General features: G+C 45.6%; 1 protein-coding gene across 15 annotated transcripts in view; it reads right to left on the bottom strand.

Annotated features, from left to right (window-relative positions):
- Positions 1-15,062, bottom strand: part of LOC110508784 (partitioning defective 3 homolog) — a 220,082-nt gene that overhangs the window by 116,165 nt on the left and 88,855 nt on the right. For all 15 annotated transcript variants that reach the window (XM_090224832.1, XM_021589600.3, XM_090224830.1 and 12 more), the window contains exons 4-5: positions 11,705-11,904; positions 10,931-11,074 (exon numbers count right to left, since the gene is read on the bottom strand). In XM_090224832.1, coding sequence (XP_090080958.1) covers positions 10,931-11,074; positions 11,705-11,904 — 344 coding nt within the window. The remainder of the gene's footprint in view (positions 1-10,930; positions 11,075-11,704; positions 11,905-15,062) is intronic.

Genomic DNA, 15,062 nt, shown 5'->3' with positions numbered 1-15,062 from the left:
CATATGAGCACCCATTACAGCCTATGCCACTATTAAAACCTGAACAAATGTTCAGGACTGATTCCTATTGTGAGAGCGAGAGAGAGAGTGAGAGAACAAGGAGTAAGAGAGAGAAAGAGAGATGGTGGACTAGACAGGGTCATTAAAATTTCATGGTGATACTGGAGAAGGCAGAGGAGCCGCGGCAACGGCAGCAACAGCTCGCCTCATCAGTATGAAAATGAACACATCGCCACAGTTCCCTGTACGGTTGCCATGACAGTGCACTGTTTGCTGCTGCGAGGGGGGGGCGACGACGTACAGTGGAGGGCTGCAGTACACCGGTAATCCAGTCCTATTGGTCTCCTTCACAACAGGATCACAGTGGCTACAGAGCATGTCTCATAGGAGTCGTGTCCTATACTTAACAGGTTGTGAATGGGTTTCTAAACAAGAGGAAAACGGTTTGGGACACTGTGGGTTACACGTACATGACAATTCTTGCATGGTGTAGACATAGAAAGGGAGATATTTATGAAAAGGTCATTCTATTCCCCAAGACAACACTATGCTCCTTGAAGAGCATGTGAATCACATTCATCACCACAGATACAGGAGGAAAGTCACACGGCCACATTTAAATAGTAGCTCCTTCGATGGACTTTTGTTTTATTCATCGAGTGACAATTCCATTTCCTGAATTGCACAGTGGGGTTCGACTTGGCTCTCCAACATCACAGGCTGAGTCCCAAATGGCCCCTTATTCCTTTTATAGTGCACTACTTTAGACCAGGGCCGGCTGGACCCTGGTCAAAAGAAAGTGCACTCTAAAGGGACTAGGGTGCCATTTGGGATGCATCAGTGTCTCTCCCCCCAGGTAAGGCGCAGGGACACTGAGGTGACAGAAAATGTTGAGGGGACAGTGGCAGTTTTCCATCAGTAAACGACTGGCTCGGGGGTATAGGGCCTCATGACAAACAAACTGCCTATACTAGCTCATGTTGGTTTGGAGTGACTTGAGTGAATCAAATGGTTTTGTTTGCACTAAAACACATTCAAAAATGCCCCTACAACACAGACAGCTACAGTACAAGATGTGCTTTGAAGATCTCACATTTGATTAATACAACATCAACCAAATAACTGTTCAAAAGTCACTTAACTGCACTATGGCACTAGCCCCTCCTGTGACATCAGGTTGTACATATCCTCCCATTCTAACCAAGTGGTTAGATCATCACATCTATAATTCAGGGCTGGGCTTGGAGTTAATGGCTACTGGGAAGACAGGCTACAGGCGGGTAGGTAGGGCAAGGTCGTGGCCCAAATGGCACCCTATTCCCATTATAGTGCACTGCTTTAGACAGCTCCTAGGGCTCTAGTTAAAAGTAGTGCACTATATAGGGAATAGGGGGCCATTTGAGAAAGCCACAGGACAGGACATATTTTATTTTTCAGCTGAGTCATTGTTTGTTTCCTCATCTTAGTGCGAGTGTCTTGGCCACAATGGCACTCGGGCCTGTGGGCTCATTACATTTTAATAGTAAAATCCATCTCAGTGTGAATGAAGTGGACCGTGTAGCAGACGGCCAAAGTGCACTTTAATGAAGTGTGCTCCCGCTGGAAATGGACAGCTGATTGTTTACGGACACAGACACAAGAAAGAAACACAACACACATACATTACCCACAGGACATGGAGTAAACGTGGAACTTGGACATATGCTCTTAGCCCAGGTGACTATCCTGACTGTCCTTTACACTTAACCCCACTACATCTTCTGTCCTGTCCAGAGTCACATATGTCCATCCTGCCTCGCTGCCATGTTTTCATAACAGGAGGAAACACTGGGCGAGCACAATGCTCCTCATCCACAATCAGAGTCTTGACAGAGACACACCGGACAAACAGGTTCTGGGTCAGTGACTGGGTGACCCCTCTCAGGAAACCCCTCAGGGTCCATTTCTGGGAAATGTGATATGTATACACAGAGTTCCAGGTTCCCACAGGATCATATAGGAGCCCTATACCACGTCATTCAACTACCACGACATTCAACTACACCTGCCACGACATTCAACTACCCCTGCCACGACATTCAACTACCCCTGCCACGACATTCAACTACCCCTACCACGACATTCAACTACACCTGCCACGACATTCAACTACACCTGCCACGACATTCAACTACACCCATCACGTCATTCAATTATTCTCATAAACGGTCTAAGAATTGAGAGGGGATAGATTTAAGATACGCAGTCTAAGTGTAGTAGGACTGTCAGTGTCAACTCAAGTCATTGCGATTATCTGAGATAGGCCTCATCGTTGCGGTTTTGTTAAGTGGCTCTTACCAGTATGCAAGGCATGTAACCACTTTCCTGGTGGATGGGTGAAACTGCTGAGGCTGACATGACAATGCCCCCCCCCCTCACCCAGTCTGAGGTAGTGTAAAGCTAAGGACTGCCTGGTGTACTGTCTGTATATAAAACAGGCAATGAGAGTGGAGAAAAAGCCAAAAGATAAAACATCCAGCTAAGCCTTTTTCAGAGCAACAGCAGCAGAGCAATAACAATACGGAGGCGCAACATTAGATTTCTCTACTCTCAAAATTACAATGAGCTCTGTCGGTAAATCCACTTAATTCATGAGCATCCATTTCAGATATCCATACGATCACCGACAGAGCAAGGGGAGAGGAGATATCCATACGATCACCGACAGAGCAAGGGGAGAGGAGATATCCATACGATCACCGACAGAGCAAGGGGAGAGGAGATATCCATACAATCACCGACAGAGCAAGGGGAGAGGAGATATCCATACGATCACAGACAGAGTAAGGGGAGAGGAGATATCCATACGATCACCGACAGAGCAAGGGGAGAGGAGATATCCATACGATCACCGACAGAGCAAGGGGAGTGGAGATATCCATACGATCACCGACAGAGCAAGGGGAGAGGAGATATCCATACGATCACCGACAGATCAAGGGGAGAGGAGATATCCATACGATCACCGACAGAGCAAGGGGAGAGGAGATATCCATACGATCACCGACAGAGCAAGGGGAGAGGAGATATCCATACGATCACCGACAGAGCAAGGGGAGAGGAGATATCCATACGATCACCGACAGAGCAAGGGGAGAGGAGATATCCATACGATCACCGACAGAGCAAGGGGAGAGGAGATATCCATACGATCACCGACAGAGCAAGGGGAGTGGAGATATCCATACGATCACCGACGGAGCAAGGGGAGTGGAGATATCCATACGATCACCGACGGAGCAAGGGGAGTGGAGATATCCATACGATCACCAACAGAGCAAAGGGAGTGGAGATATCCATACGATCACCGACAGAGCAAGGGGAGAGGAGATATCCATACGATCACCGACAGAGCAAGGGGAGAGGAGATATCCATACGATCACCGACAGAGCAAGGGGAGAGGAGATATCCATACGATCACCGACAGAGCAAGGGGAGAGGAGATATCCATACGATCACCGACAGAGCAAGGGGAGAGGAGATATCCATACGATCACCGACAGAGCAAGGGGAGAGGAGATATCCATACGATCACCGACAGAGCAAGGGGAGAGGAGATATCCATACGATCACCGACGGAGCAAGGGGAGAGGAGATATCCATACGATCACCGACGGAGCAAGGGGAGAGGAGGTTACGGACTAAATACCAACAACAATACCGGATATGAATCTGCATAGCAATACCCCTGTATATAGCCTCATTATTGTATTGTGATACTTATTAAAAATGTTTTATTTTTTACTTTAGCTTATTTAGTAAATATTTTCTTAACTCTATTTTCTTCAAATGGCTTTGTTGGTTAAGGGCTTGTAAAAGTAAGCATTTCACAGTATTCAGAGCATGTGACAAATACAATTAAATGTTAAATGCTGTTTTAATGGACGTAGAAAGTAGAAAACACTGCAACAAGAAAACACTGCAAGTTCCTTGTAGAGAGAGCTGGTTTATACATAAACCCATTTTAACGGTTTCCTCTGACAGACTGACTACCACAGGACAGCCCTGCTATAAGTATACTCCTTCCGTGATACCTGCATTGCTTATTTTTTACAACAATCAACATGGTCCAACACATAGCAGCGGTTTATGTTGTGTTTGGGGGGTACAGGACACAGCGTAATTGGAAACATATGAGACACGAGGCACTGCAAGAGCTGGAATGCACACACACACACACAACTAATGAGTCTGAGAAGGTGGGATCCTTCATAAGAGCTTCCTGATCATCTCTGAAAGTTGGGTGGGATCACACACACATTTGTATTTGTTAAGGCTGTTATACAATACATTCACATTAAGTGTGTGCCATCAGGTGTGCCATTCTACAACACAAAATACATGTGTACGTGTGTGTATAGTGCATATGTTATCGTCTGTGCGTTTGTGCCTGTTTGTGTTGCTTGACAATCCCCACTGTTCCATAAAATCTACTTTAACTATTTTAATTTTACCGCTGGCATGAGTTACTTGATGTGGAATAGAGTTCCATGTAATCATGGCTCTCTGTAGTTATATATGCGCAGTACAAATAAATAGCATAATCATGTGTTTACATTTGGAGCTGTATTGATTTCAACCTGACTAAATGTAGTATATTGCATTGTTTCCACCTGTTAATGTGTGAATTCCAGAAGTGTTTACGGTCTCCGAGTCCGCTGTGCCTCTGTCCCAAATGGCACACTATTCTGTATTCAGTGCACAAATTTTGACCAGGCCTGTAGGGTTCTACGCAAAAGAAGTGAACAATAAAGGGATTAGGGTGCCATTTGGGACACATACAGTGTCTCTACTGTGGTAATGAAGCTGGTGTGAGACTGTTTGCATGGAGGGAGCCATTTCTCACTCCACTGAGCACATCGAACACTGACAACACTGAACAGGAATTAACAGGCTTGTGTGTGCCAGCCAAGGTGAAGATGAAACAGAACAATGAATGCATAGTTTCACACAATGGGGAGGAGGAATAAATATATACGTAAGCAGAATACACACGCTACACTGAGGTGACAATAGAACAGGGTTCCCCAACTGGCTGCCCATGGGCCTTTATTTGGCCCAAGTTCTGCTTTTTTTCCAAATATTCATTGTTGGACACACAATTCCGTAAAAACACCAGGAAATCAGCTCCAAGTCACTTAAATTGAAGAAATCTGTTGCCAAGTATTCCCACAGATATTAGACACACGCATGATCATACAGAAATGTAAACAAGGTTTAGGTCAAACATTACTGTTTGGGCTTCTTGTGGTCAATTTGCAGTCTACAAATGATTTGTAATTATGTTCCGGCCCCCCGACAGTCCGCTCAAGAAAGAAAATGTCCCGTGGCTGAATCTAGTTGATTTCTGCAACAGAAATGGCCCCTGCATATTTAAGAAATTAATCTACAGATTAGCCGTAAAGCAACGAAGGTCACTTCAGTGTTAGTTGGTTAACATAAAGCACTTGCTAAAGGTCGATTGCAGTGGTATATCAGAGTAACATTGTGTTACAGGCAGGAACAAGCTCCCGAGTGACACAGTGGTCTAAGGCACTGCATCTCAGTGCTAGAGGCATCACTACAGACCCTGGTTCAATCCAGGCTGTACCACAACCGGCCGTGATTGGGGAGTCCCATAAGGAGGTGCACAATTGGGCCAGTGTCGTCCGGGTTAGGCCGTCATTGTAAATAAGACTTTGTTCTTAACTGACTTGTTAAACAAAATGTTCCATAAAACAAAAAATGTCAGGCTAATAAGAGACTTACATAAATGGTGACAACTGAAAGCTGGGGGGGAGATCGCAAGAAAGAAAAAGCAAACAAATTTCACAAGAGGCCTATTACCCACACAACTAGTCCTGTGAGATGGCAGTCTTGGAGCTAGCAGGGAGGACGCATGGCAGTCTTGGAGCTAGCAGGGAAGACGCATGGCAGTCTTGGAGCTAGCAGAAGATAGAGAAACTACAGCTTTTTTCCTCATTAGAGAAAAGGCTGGTGGAGTCACATTTATCCTAGGTTATGATAGTATGCTTATAATGGTACCAACTTCTTTCTTTAAAAGTGAAGGAATTTCACCTTTGTGGCTCCCCACTTTTCAATAGAGTTGGTTCTGTTCAGCTATAGCGTCAAGCAGTCCATAAAGACTCAGAGTGCAAGGATTCAGGATCAGACGTGCCTTTTAGATTGTAGCAAATACAGACAGGGGGGCTCGGATCCTTGATCAGCACTCCTACTCCAAGACAATTCAGCATATGTGGCAAGGCTTCTAATGATCTTCTAACGAATACAAAAAGAAAGCTAGTCACGCCGTGGACATCAATGCCACCCTACTAGACGAGCGAAGCACCTTTTTCTCACGCTTAGAACAACAACGACTGATCTGCCGAGGAGAGCCCCTGAAGACAATGAGGGCTACGTCCTTACGGTCTCCACGGAGAACGTATGGAAGTCGTTCAAGCATCTTAACCCTCGCAAGCCTGCCGGCCCAGACGGCATCCCTAGCCGCGCCCTTGGAACATGTGCAGACCAGTTAGGTATTGTGATTTGGGACATTTTCAATCTCTCTAGCACAGGCCGTTGTCTCCACCTGCTTCAAAATGATTACCATCATCCCTGTGCCCAAGAAGTAACTGTACGACTACCGACCTGTAGCACTCACTTCGTTCATCATGAAGTACTTCAAGAGGCTAGTCAAAGACCACATTACCTCCATCCTCCCTGACACACTCAACCCTCTCCAATTCACCTACCGCCCGACAGATCCAGACGACGCAATTGCCAACGCACTCACTGCACACTGCCCTCAACCAGGACAAGAAGGATGCTGTTTATTGACTACACCTCGGCCTTCAATAGACCGTGGTGAAGGTACGACAGCAGCTCTTCAACCTCAGCACCCCTCTCAGACATCTACCCCTCCATAGCCCTATGAGTCCTGGTCAAAAGTAGTGCACTCTAAAGGGAATAGGGTGCCATTTGGGATACAAACCAGCATTTGCGGATTGAATTTGGGATGGATACAGATATCACTGGGCTCGTCCCGTCTGTGGGGAGACACGGTCTGACGACTGGTAATGCTCTTGTAAGAATGGAAATCAGAAGGACAGAACGGCAAGCACTGTTTTTATATTTGTGTTACACAGTCAGGGGCCCATACTAAGTGGTATCATGCCAGGGCACTGCATCGTGTCAAAGTGAGTATTAGTTCTAATGATATAGATGGCATTTTGGCGCTACCTTTGATAGTACTACTCCTGTTTAAACCAATTATAAAACACAAAAGGATAAAGGACATCTCTCGTTCCCCTGTTCACATTTAAGTGTCCTGTTCTCCTGCTCTCGTTCCCCGGTTCACATTTAACAGTGTCCTGTTCTCCTGCTCTCGTTCCCCTGTTCACATTTAACAGTGTCCTGTTCTCCTGCTCTCGTTCCCCTGTTCACATTTAACAGTGTCCTGTTCTCCTGCTCTCGTTCCCCTGTTCACATTTAAGTGTCATGTTCTCCTGCTCTCGTTCCCCTGTTCACATTTAACAGTGTCCTGCTCTCCTGCTCTCGTTCCCCTGTTCACATTTAACAGTGTCCTGCTCTCCTGCTCTCGTTCCCCTGTTCACATTTAACAGTGTCCTGCTCTCCTGCTCTCGTTCCCCGGTTCACATTTAACAGTGTCCTGTTCTCCTGCTCTCGTTCCCCTGTTCACATTTAACAGTGTCCTGTTCTCCTCTCATTCAGGTATTGACAATCACAAATCTGAAGAATGGTTTCTGGAAATCATTAAGTGTATTGATTGCTAGGGGGTTTAATTAGTGTTGTAATTAGCGTGTTGTGGGGTTGAATGCCGTGACAATATGCACAATGCCTCTGGGAGGGAGAAATTCCCAGGTGTCTTTCTCTGCTAGAAGTGGACCCTCAGGGAGAGACCAGCCTTGGAACTCCCATCTTGCTCAGCGGGGGTGTCACATTAAAACAAAAGAGAACAAAGCTCACAGGGAGAGGAGAAAGATGAGAGAACGACGGCGAGATACTAGTACGGTCGGTGCAGCCATGGAGACCAGAGAGAGATGAGGTGAGGTAGGAGAGGGGAAGAGGAGCAAGCAAATGAGAGGTTCTCAGAGAAAAGCAAGGGTTGAGATGCAGCACGGAGGGGAGAGAGAGACAGTATAGAGAGCAAGAGCATAAGAAGGAAAAAGAGAGAGTCAGAGTGAGAGTAACCTAGAACAAATAATACCACTCCCCCATTAAGTACTCCACAATCCTGAGGCCACAGCAGCACCTACTGGTACGGAGAAGAGCCCCGGGCTCTATGGGCGTACGGAGAAGAGCCCCGGGCTCTATGGGCGTACGGAGAAGAGCCCTGGGCTCTATGGGCGTACGGAAAAGAACTCTAGTACCTCTCTAGTATCTGTATGGGCTTATGGAGCTGTGGTCCCCAGTGGCCAAGACAAGAAGTCGACCAATCACCCTCAACTGTCTTATTAAGCCTCATACAAACACCTCCACCGCTAGCTACCAGGAAGCCAGCAGCACATCCTCCTGAAGCAGCTCCATTAGCCATGATTTATGGCTCCACGGCCTAGCTTCACATGATTTATCATAACAAACCAGGTGACTGTAGGCTTCTGTTCTGCACCAGTGCCACCTGAGGGACTTCCCCATCTTTGTTGTAGTATGCAGGACATCGGGGAGTGCTGGAGGGACCCTAGCTAGCAGTTTCTACTGCATGTAGTTAGCCAGCAGTGATGATTAACCTACTGTTTGTTCGGCTGTGTGAAACAGGCTTCTCATCTCCCCTGTGGTTAACTAATGCACCGATCACTAAACCAAGTCCAACCATGACAAAGGACATGGATACACACAATGGCCTAATGGACAAGGACAAACCGGACAGAATGATGATTAGGTAAATCCATGGAACGGTGGTGGTATCTTTTTTCGCCTGACATGGATTGCATGTGTAACATTCATTCAGGAGCTGCATGAAGCGTATACAGCCAGGGGCAACCAAGCACATCCACGCTAACCTCAGCCAATACTGATACAAGTGAGAATTGAAGCCAAAGCCCATTTCTTATAAATATTCATTTCTAAAGAATTCCAATTACAGCAGCGAACAAGATATGGGTGGGCATTGGGTATTGTACAGGCATCTCCTCTTTCATCTGCAGGTGTGTGTGTGTGTGTGTGTGGACTGGCTGTTACTGCAATACTCCGGCCAAAGAGACAGTTCACATTGCATGATGGTGTTCAATAGATTTGTTTTTATTGAATTGAAAGTCTCACGCTCTGCTATCTATGTTGAGCCAGACACTCACACGCAATAATGTATATGCACCCATACTTTATAGATAGTAAGTGTATTCAAGCACACCAAAAAGTGTATTGAATCCCCTTTGGGTCCTGGTCAGAAGTAGTGCACTATAGAGAGAATAGGGTGTCATTTAGGACACAACCATAGTGTTTTCTCCACACTGTCATCCAAGTGATCCCCCATCAGATTGGCTGTGAGATACTCTGTCTGCTGTGAGAAGTGGTCGGTCATTACCAAGAAGTGTATTCAAGCATACAAAAACAGACCCTACAAAGTGTTTTTTTTACACACTGTCGCCCATGTAGTCCTTCTTCAGATTGGCAAGAGAAGTGGTCATTACACCCTGCTCCTGCACTGCCAGCTGTGGCTCATTAAAACACATGACAGATTTATGAACACACACACAGATCTCTGCGCTCTCATGTTGCCACAGCAACAGTACCTGTTGCCAGAGCGGATGAAGGAGATAACATTTCAGGATTCACATCACAAACTCAGTTTGAGTTTTCAGAGCATTCTCAGAACCTCAATGACTTTCACGGAGTTCCATCACTGGACAAACAAGACATTTCTCCCAACTTTCAACATCTCTCCATCCTTCCCCTCTGAAAAAAATCTGAACAAACACTTACAGCAGTGAGAAAGCAGAGCCACTTGATTCTTCCCAAATGGCAGTCTATTCCCTACATAGTGCACTACTTTAGACAGAGCCCATAAGGCTCTGGTCAAAAGAAGTGCATGAAATAGGGCATAGGGTATTATTTGTGATACAACCACTGACACCCTTCACGGTGATGGCTACAGCCCTATAGAATACAGACATCTGTTGGAAGATGCCTCTCCAGTCCAGTCTGATTAATGGAGTGACTAAATCGTTCATGGCTCCACATGTCCTTTTAAAATCAGCTCATATCTCATGGCGCTGACAAAATAAATGAACGGTCGGAAGAAAGAAGTTATATGACGATCACTATTATGAGAAACATCCTAGGCTATGAACTTCCGGCTTGTGTCCTTAATAGCACCCTAGTCACTACATAGTGCATTACTTTCAACCAGAGCTGGTCAAAATAAGTCCATTATATGGAATAGGGTGCCATTTTGGATACAGACCCACCAGTTGTCGTCAATGTGGCTTCTCCACAGCAGAGCAGCTCAGTCGGCCCAGCGCCCACAGACAGATGAACATCTGAACTCATTCTGTCAGCTAATGCCATGGTTTACATGGAGGAGAGGGAGCGAAGCAGCGAGGGCGCAGAGACAAGGGGCGCAGAGGGCAAGGGGCGCAGAGGGCAAGGGGCGCAGAGGGCAAGGGGCGCAGAGGACAGGGGGCACAGAGGACAGGGGGCACAGAGGACAGGGGGCACAGAGGGCACAGTGGGCAAGGGGCGCAGAGGGCACAGTGGGCGAAGGCGCAGAGAGCGAGGACGCAGATGGCGCAGAGAGCGAGGGCGCAGATGGCGCAGAGAGCGAGGGCGCAGAGAGCGCGGGACGTACTTAGCAAGGGCCCCCACACTCTGGATAATACAGTCTTCTAAATGACTCAAATATACATAATGTTAATGTGACCAGGTTTGCATGTACAGTACAGTGTGTGGTGCTACCTGCTCCTGTCTCTCCAGCCAGCGGTCTACCATGGGGTGGTTGGCGCTCAGGGAGGAGCGGGCCGTCTCTCTCTGGAACTCTCTCTGGTTTGCCCAGGTCCCTGAGTCACGGGGGAGACTACGGTACGTGTCCACAACCTTACCCTGGATAGACAAAGGAACAAAGAAGAATCTTAGGGCTGGTTTCCCAGACACAGATTATCCCTAGTCGTACTATACGCTAGGCTTAATCTGGGTCTGGAAAACCATCCCTTAAGGGGATACTTCAGGATTTTGGCAATGAGGCCATTTATGTACTTCCCCAGTGTAAGAGGCCCTTTATGTACTTCCCCAGTGTAAGATGAACTTGTGCATATCACTTTTTTTTTATGTCCAGTATGAAGGGAGGTAGCAGATACCATAGACCTCCAGTCACTGTGTTAACGCTAGCTAGCAATTGCGCTAGAGCTAGTAAGTGACTTCCTTCAAACTGCACACAACTTCCTTCAAACTGACTCTGGCGAGGTAGATAAAGGGTTTCATTTACATAATCCCAAAGTTTCCCTTTAAAGACAAAGGCTATAAACACTGTTAGCGTGGGGGGCCCTTGCTAAGTACGTCTACATACAGTACACTTAGGGGAGAGCATTTGAGAGGACACAAGTAGCTAATGTCATACACTGTAGATCAGGAGTGGGCAATTTATTGGCCTTGAGTGCGGGTCAGATTGAATGGCCATAGTTTGCCCACCCCTGCTTTGATAGTGTACAGGGGAGTTGTATGATCGTTGGCAACCTTTCTCTCCAGGCTGTTGGCTTCAGTGCTGGTGTCTCCAACAGAGTGTCGTGGTTTGAGGAAACCAGCTGTGGTGGACCAGCGGGTGGGGTTCTTCCTGGACGGCTCCTCTGGCGGCAGGGTCACACGGGGGTCGCTGAATGGCCCGTTGACCGTCGCCAGTGCTGGATCACTGCTGCGACGCACATGGAGGGGCATATCTGGAGGAGAACAAGAGACCGTGCGAGATGGTGAACGACAGAGAGGAGGGAGAGACAGCAGAGAAGGTCAAAATGAATTTATTTGGGAAAGTATGTACTTCCTTACTTTGACCCATCGCTCCAGCAAACAGCTGGGTTTCATTCAGTTGACCTTCTCTCTAGGCTCCTCCATATTGATGTCTGCTTTATGTCACTTTATTAGGTTTGTGTATTGGTCCTAATCAGGACCTTAGTTTCAGCAAGGACACATGTTTGATTTGGACTACAACACACCCAAACAGACTATGATGCTCAGCAGCAGTTCTTGCCAATTCCCTTCTCACAGTAGTAATTAGTCCATTCTTAATGTGAACCAGAGCAGTGTGGGTGATTCTCTCTTATAAAGCCATTACAGTCTGGGTTCCCAGTCCTGCGTCAATACACAAATCAGCAATAGAAATAACAAAAATTAGAATTTAGAGTTCACCACTATCAGCTGTAAATTGGTGTTCTGGAGCCCACTATTATGTCTATGCTCAGTAATTATCGGAGGTTGGTGTAGGCTGACTTGCCTAGTTAAATAAAGGTTGCATAAAAAATATTGAGCAGGGGTTCCAAAACCTTTGGCCCGCGACCCCATTTTCATACAAAAAACATCTGTTACCCCACTATGTAAAAAAAAAGGTATGTAATCAACGGCCAATGTTTACTTTGACATTACATATCAGACCCACAGTATTTCAATCTGAAGGAAGTATGGTTTGAAGTGACTGAAATGCATCAGAAAGGTATTGGGAAGTTCAGAAGATCATCAGGCAATAGTGTATTATATTCTGTGTAGAAAATAACATTGATGTTATTTTTCCCCCAGTCTAATTTAGTGCCTGGTCTTGTCCACTCGGTTCTAACGGGTTGTGGGCATAGTAGAGGGAAACATTATGTACCTGACAGTCATTTTTCGGTGATGGGGTCATAATAAACTTCTTTATTACAACGGCATCTAGCGTAAGTTTTGTGAAACAAGGGCAAATTCTCTCGCAACCCCATTTTAAAATCAGGCGACCGCCTGCAAAATCACCGGATGTTTTTGGAACTACTGAACATAACGCACCAATGTATACTGAGATTTTTTGATATAAATATGAACTTTATTGAACAAAACATACATGTATTGTGTAACATGAGTAACACACTATGAGTGTCATCTGATGAAGATCATCAAAGGTTAGTGATTAACTCTATTTCTGATTTTTGTGACTCCACTCAGTGGCTGGAATAATGGCTGTGTTTTTCTGTGACTTGGCTCTGACCTAACAATCGTTTGTGGTGTTTTCGCTGTTAAGCCTATTTGAAATTGGACACTATGGTAGGATTAACAACAAGATTACCTTTAAAATGGTATAAGATACTTGTATGTTTGAGGAATTGTAATTATGAGATTTCTGTTTTGAATTTGGCGCCCTGCACTTTCACTGGCTGTTGTCATATCGATCCCATTAATGGGATTTCAGCCCTAAGAAGTTAACTGGCGGTATATATATTTTTTTAACAGGGCCTAACTTTATATTACTATATCTTGCAAAACTGGTATAATTGAATGAATCTACACAGGGTCCTCTATGTAAATTGGAACAGTTTTTAATGGAAGATGACATTTTGCCAGTAGAATAATTTGGACAATTGGCTCTTGGCCAAAGAGTAAAGAATACACAGCTAACAAGACTGGATAGCGGAGGGACTGAATAAAATGAGAGTAAACTTATATTTCTAATAGTTTTTCTGATCATATTCCTAATTATAATCTTGACAATTAATGGAATGCTGTCTTCAGCAATTTGATTCCAGTAGGCAGCTAGAGAGGCCGACAGAGAGGCCTCGGAGTTTGAGTCTGGGTGGTCAGACCTGTTAGGACGGAGTTCTCTCCTCCCTCCCTGTAATGCTCTGTCCCATGACTAAGACAGAGACACCATAGTTCTGAACACGTCTCTCACGCTCCTGCTGAACAGACGCCCACTTTAACAGCGTCATGGGACTCCTGCTCGGTGTTCCAGTGTTCCAGTTTGGATGAAGGAGCTAGTCATAAACAGAACTTTATGGTGATGTGTCACTGAATGTTCTGGGAGACATGCAGGGGAGAGGAGCCATTGGAAGTAGCACTGAGGAGCCGCAGCATAGTGGAGACGTTCCCATCTGTCAGAACATGGTGATGTGACACTGAATGTTCTGGGAGACATGCAGGGGAGAGGAGCCATTGGAAGTAGCACTGAGGAGCCGCAGCATAGTGGAGACGTTCCCATGAGTCAGAACATGGTGATGTGACACTTGGTGTCTTCAAAAGCCTTGGAGAGGTATTTTATGAAAACAGTGTCTTAGCTACAGATTTTCCAGGGTTCTGCTCTCTGTTGTGGTCCATTTATTGGACCCAGTGGAGCAGCAAATAAGCCGTTGGGATTTCTGACATAGTTTGGAGAAGAACGCTGAAAATGAATGGAGCTTAACTTTGTTGATTTTCTTTTTGTGCTGCACACAACAACTAAATGTTTGTATATACTGTAGCATAGTCTTGTTTGCTGTTGATGACATACTGCTATTCTGTTACAGAACTCCCATTCAAAAACAGTTTCCAACCAAAAGCCCACTTAGACTAATGTTAGTTAATGGCATCTTCCTGATGTTCTATAACCACTCAAGACCAGCGGGCCAAAACATTTAATGTGATAATTTTATGTGGCTAAAGAACTGACTGCCCTAGATTCCTCCCACAGGAAAATATCTGCATAGCCACAGTAGATATACAGCGCCTTGCGAAAGTATTCGGCCCCCTTGAACTTTGCGACCTTTTGCCACATTTCAGGCTTCAAACAAAGATATAAAACTGTATTTTTTTGTGAAGAATCAACAACAAGTGGGACACAATCATGAAGTGGAACGACATTTATTGGATATTTCAAACTTTTTTAACAAATCAAAAACTGAAAAATTGGGCGTGCAAAATTATTCAGCCCCCTTAAGTTAATACTTTGTAGCGTCACCTTTTGCTGCGATTACAGCTGTAAGTCGCTTGGGGTATGTCTCTATCAGTTTTGCACATCGAGAGACTGAAATGTTTTCCCATTCCTCCTTGCAAAACAGCTCGAGCTCAGTGAGGTTGGATGGAGAGCATTTGTGAACAGCAGTTT

The sequence above is a fragment of the Oncorhynchus mykiss genome, chromosome 28, assembly GCF_057628025.1.
Source record: "Oncorhynchus mykiss isolate SJ-2025 chromosome 28, ASM5762802v1, whole genome shotgun sequence".
In the NCBI taxonomy this organism is placed as follows: domain Eukaryota; kingdom Metazoa; phylum Chordata; class Actinopteri; order Salmoniformes; family Salmonidae; genus Oncorhynchus; species Oncorhynchus mykiss.
Note: the sequence above shows the minus strand (reverse complement) of the source record. Positions and strands in the feature narration are given on the sequence as shown.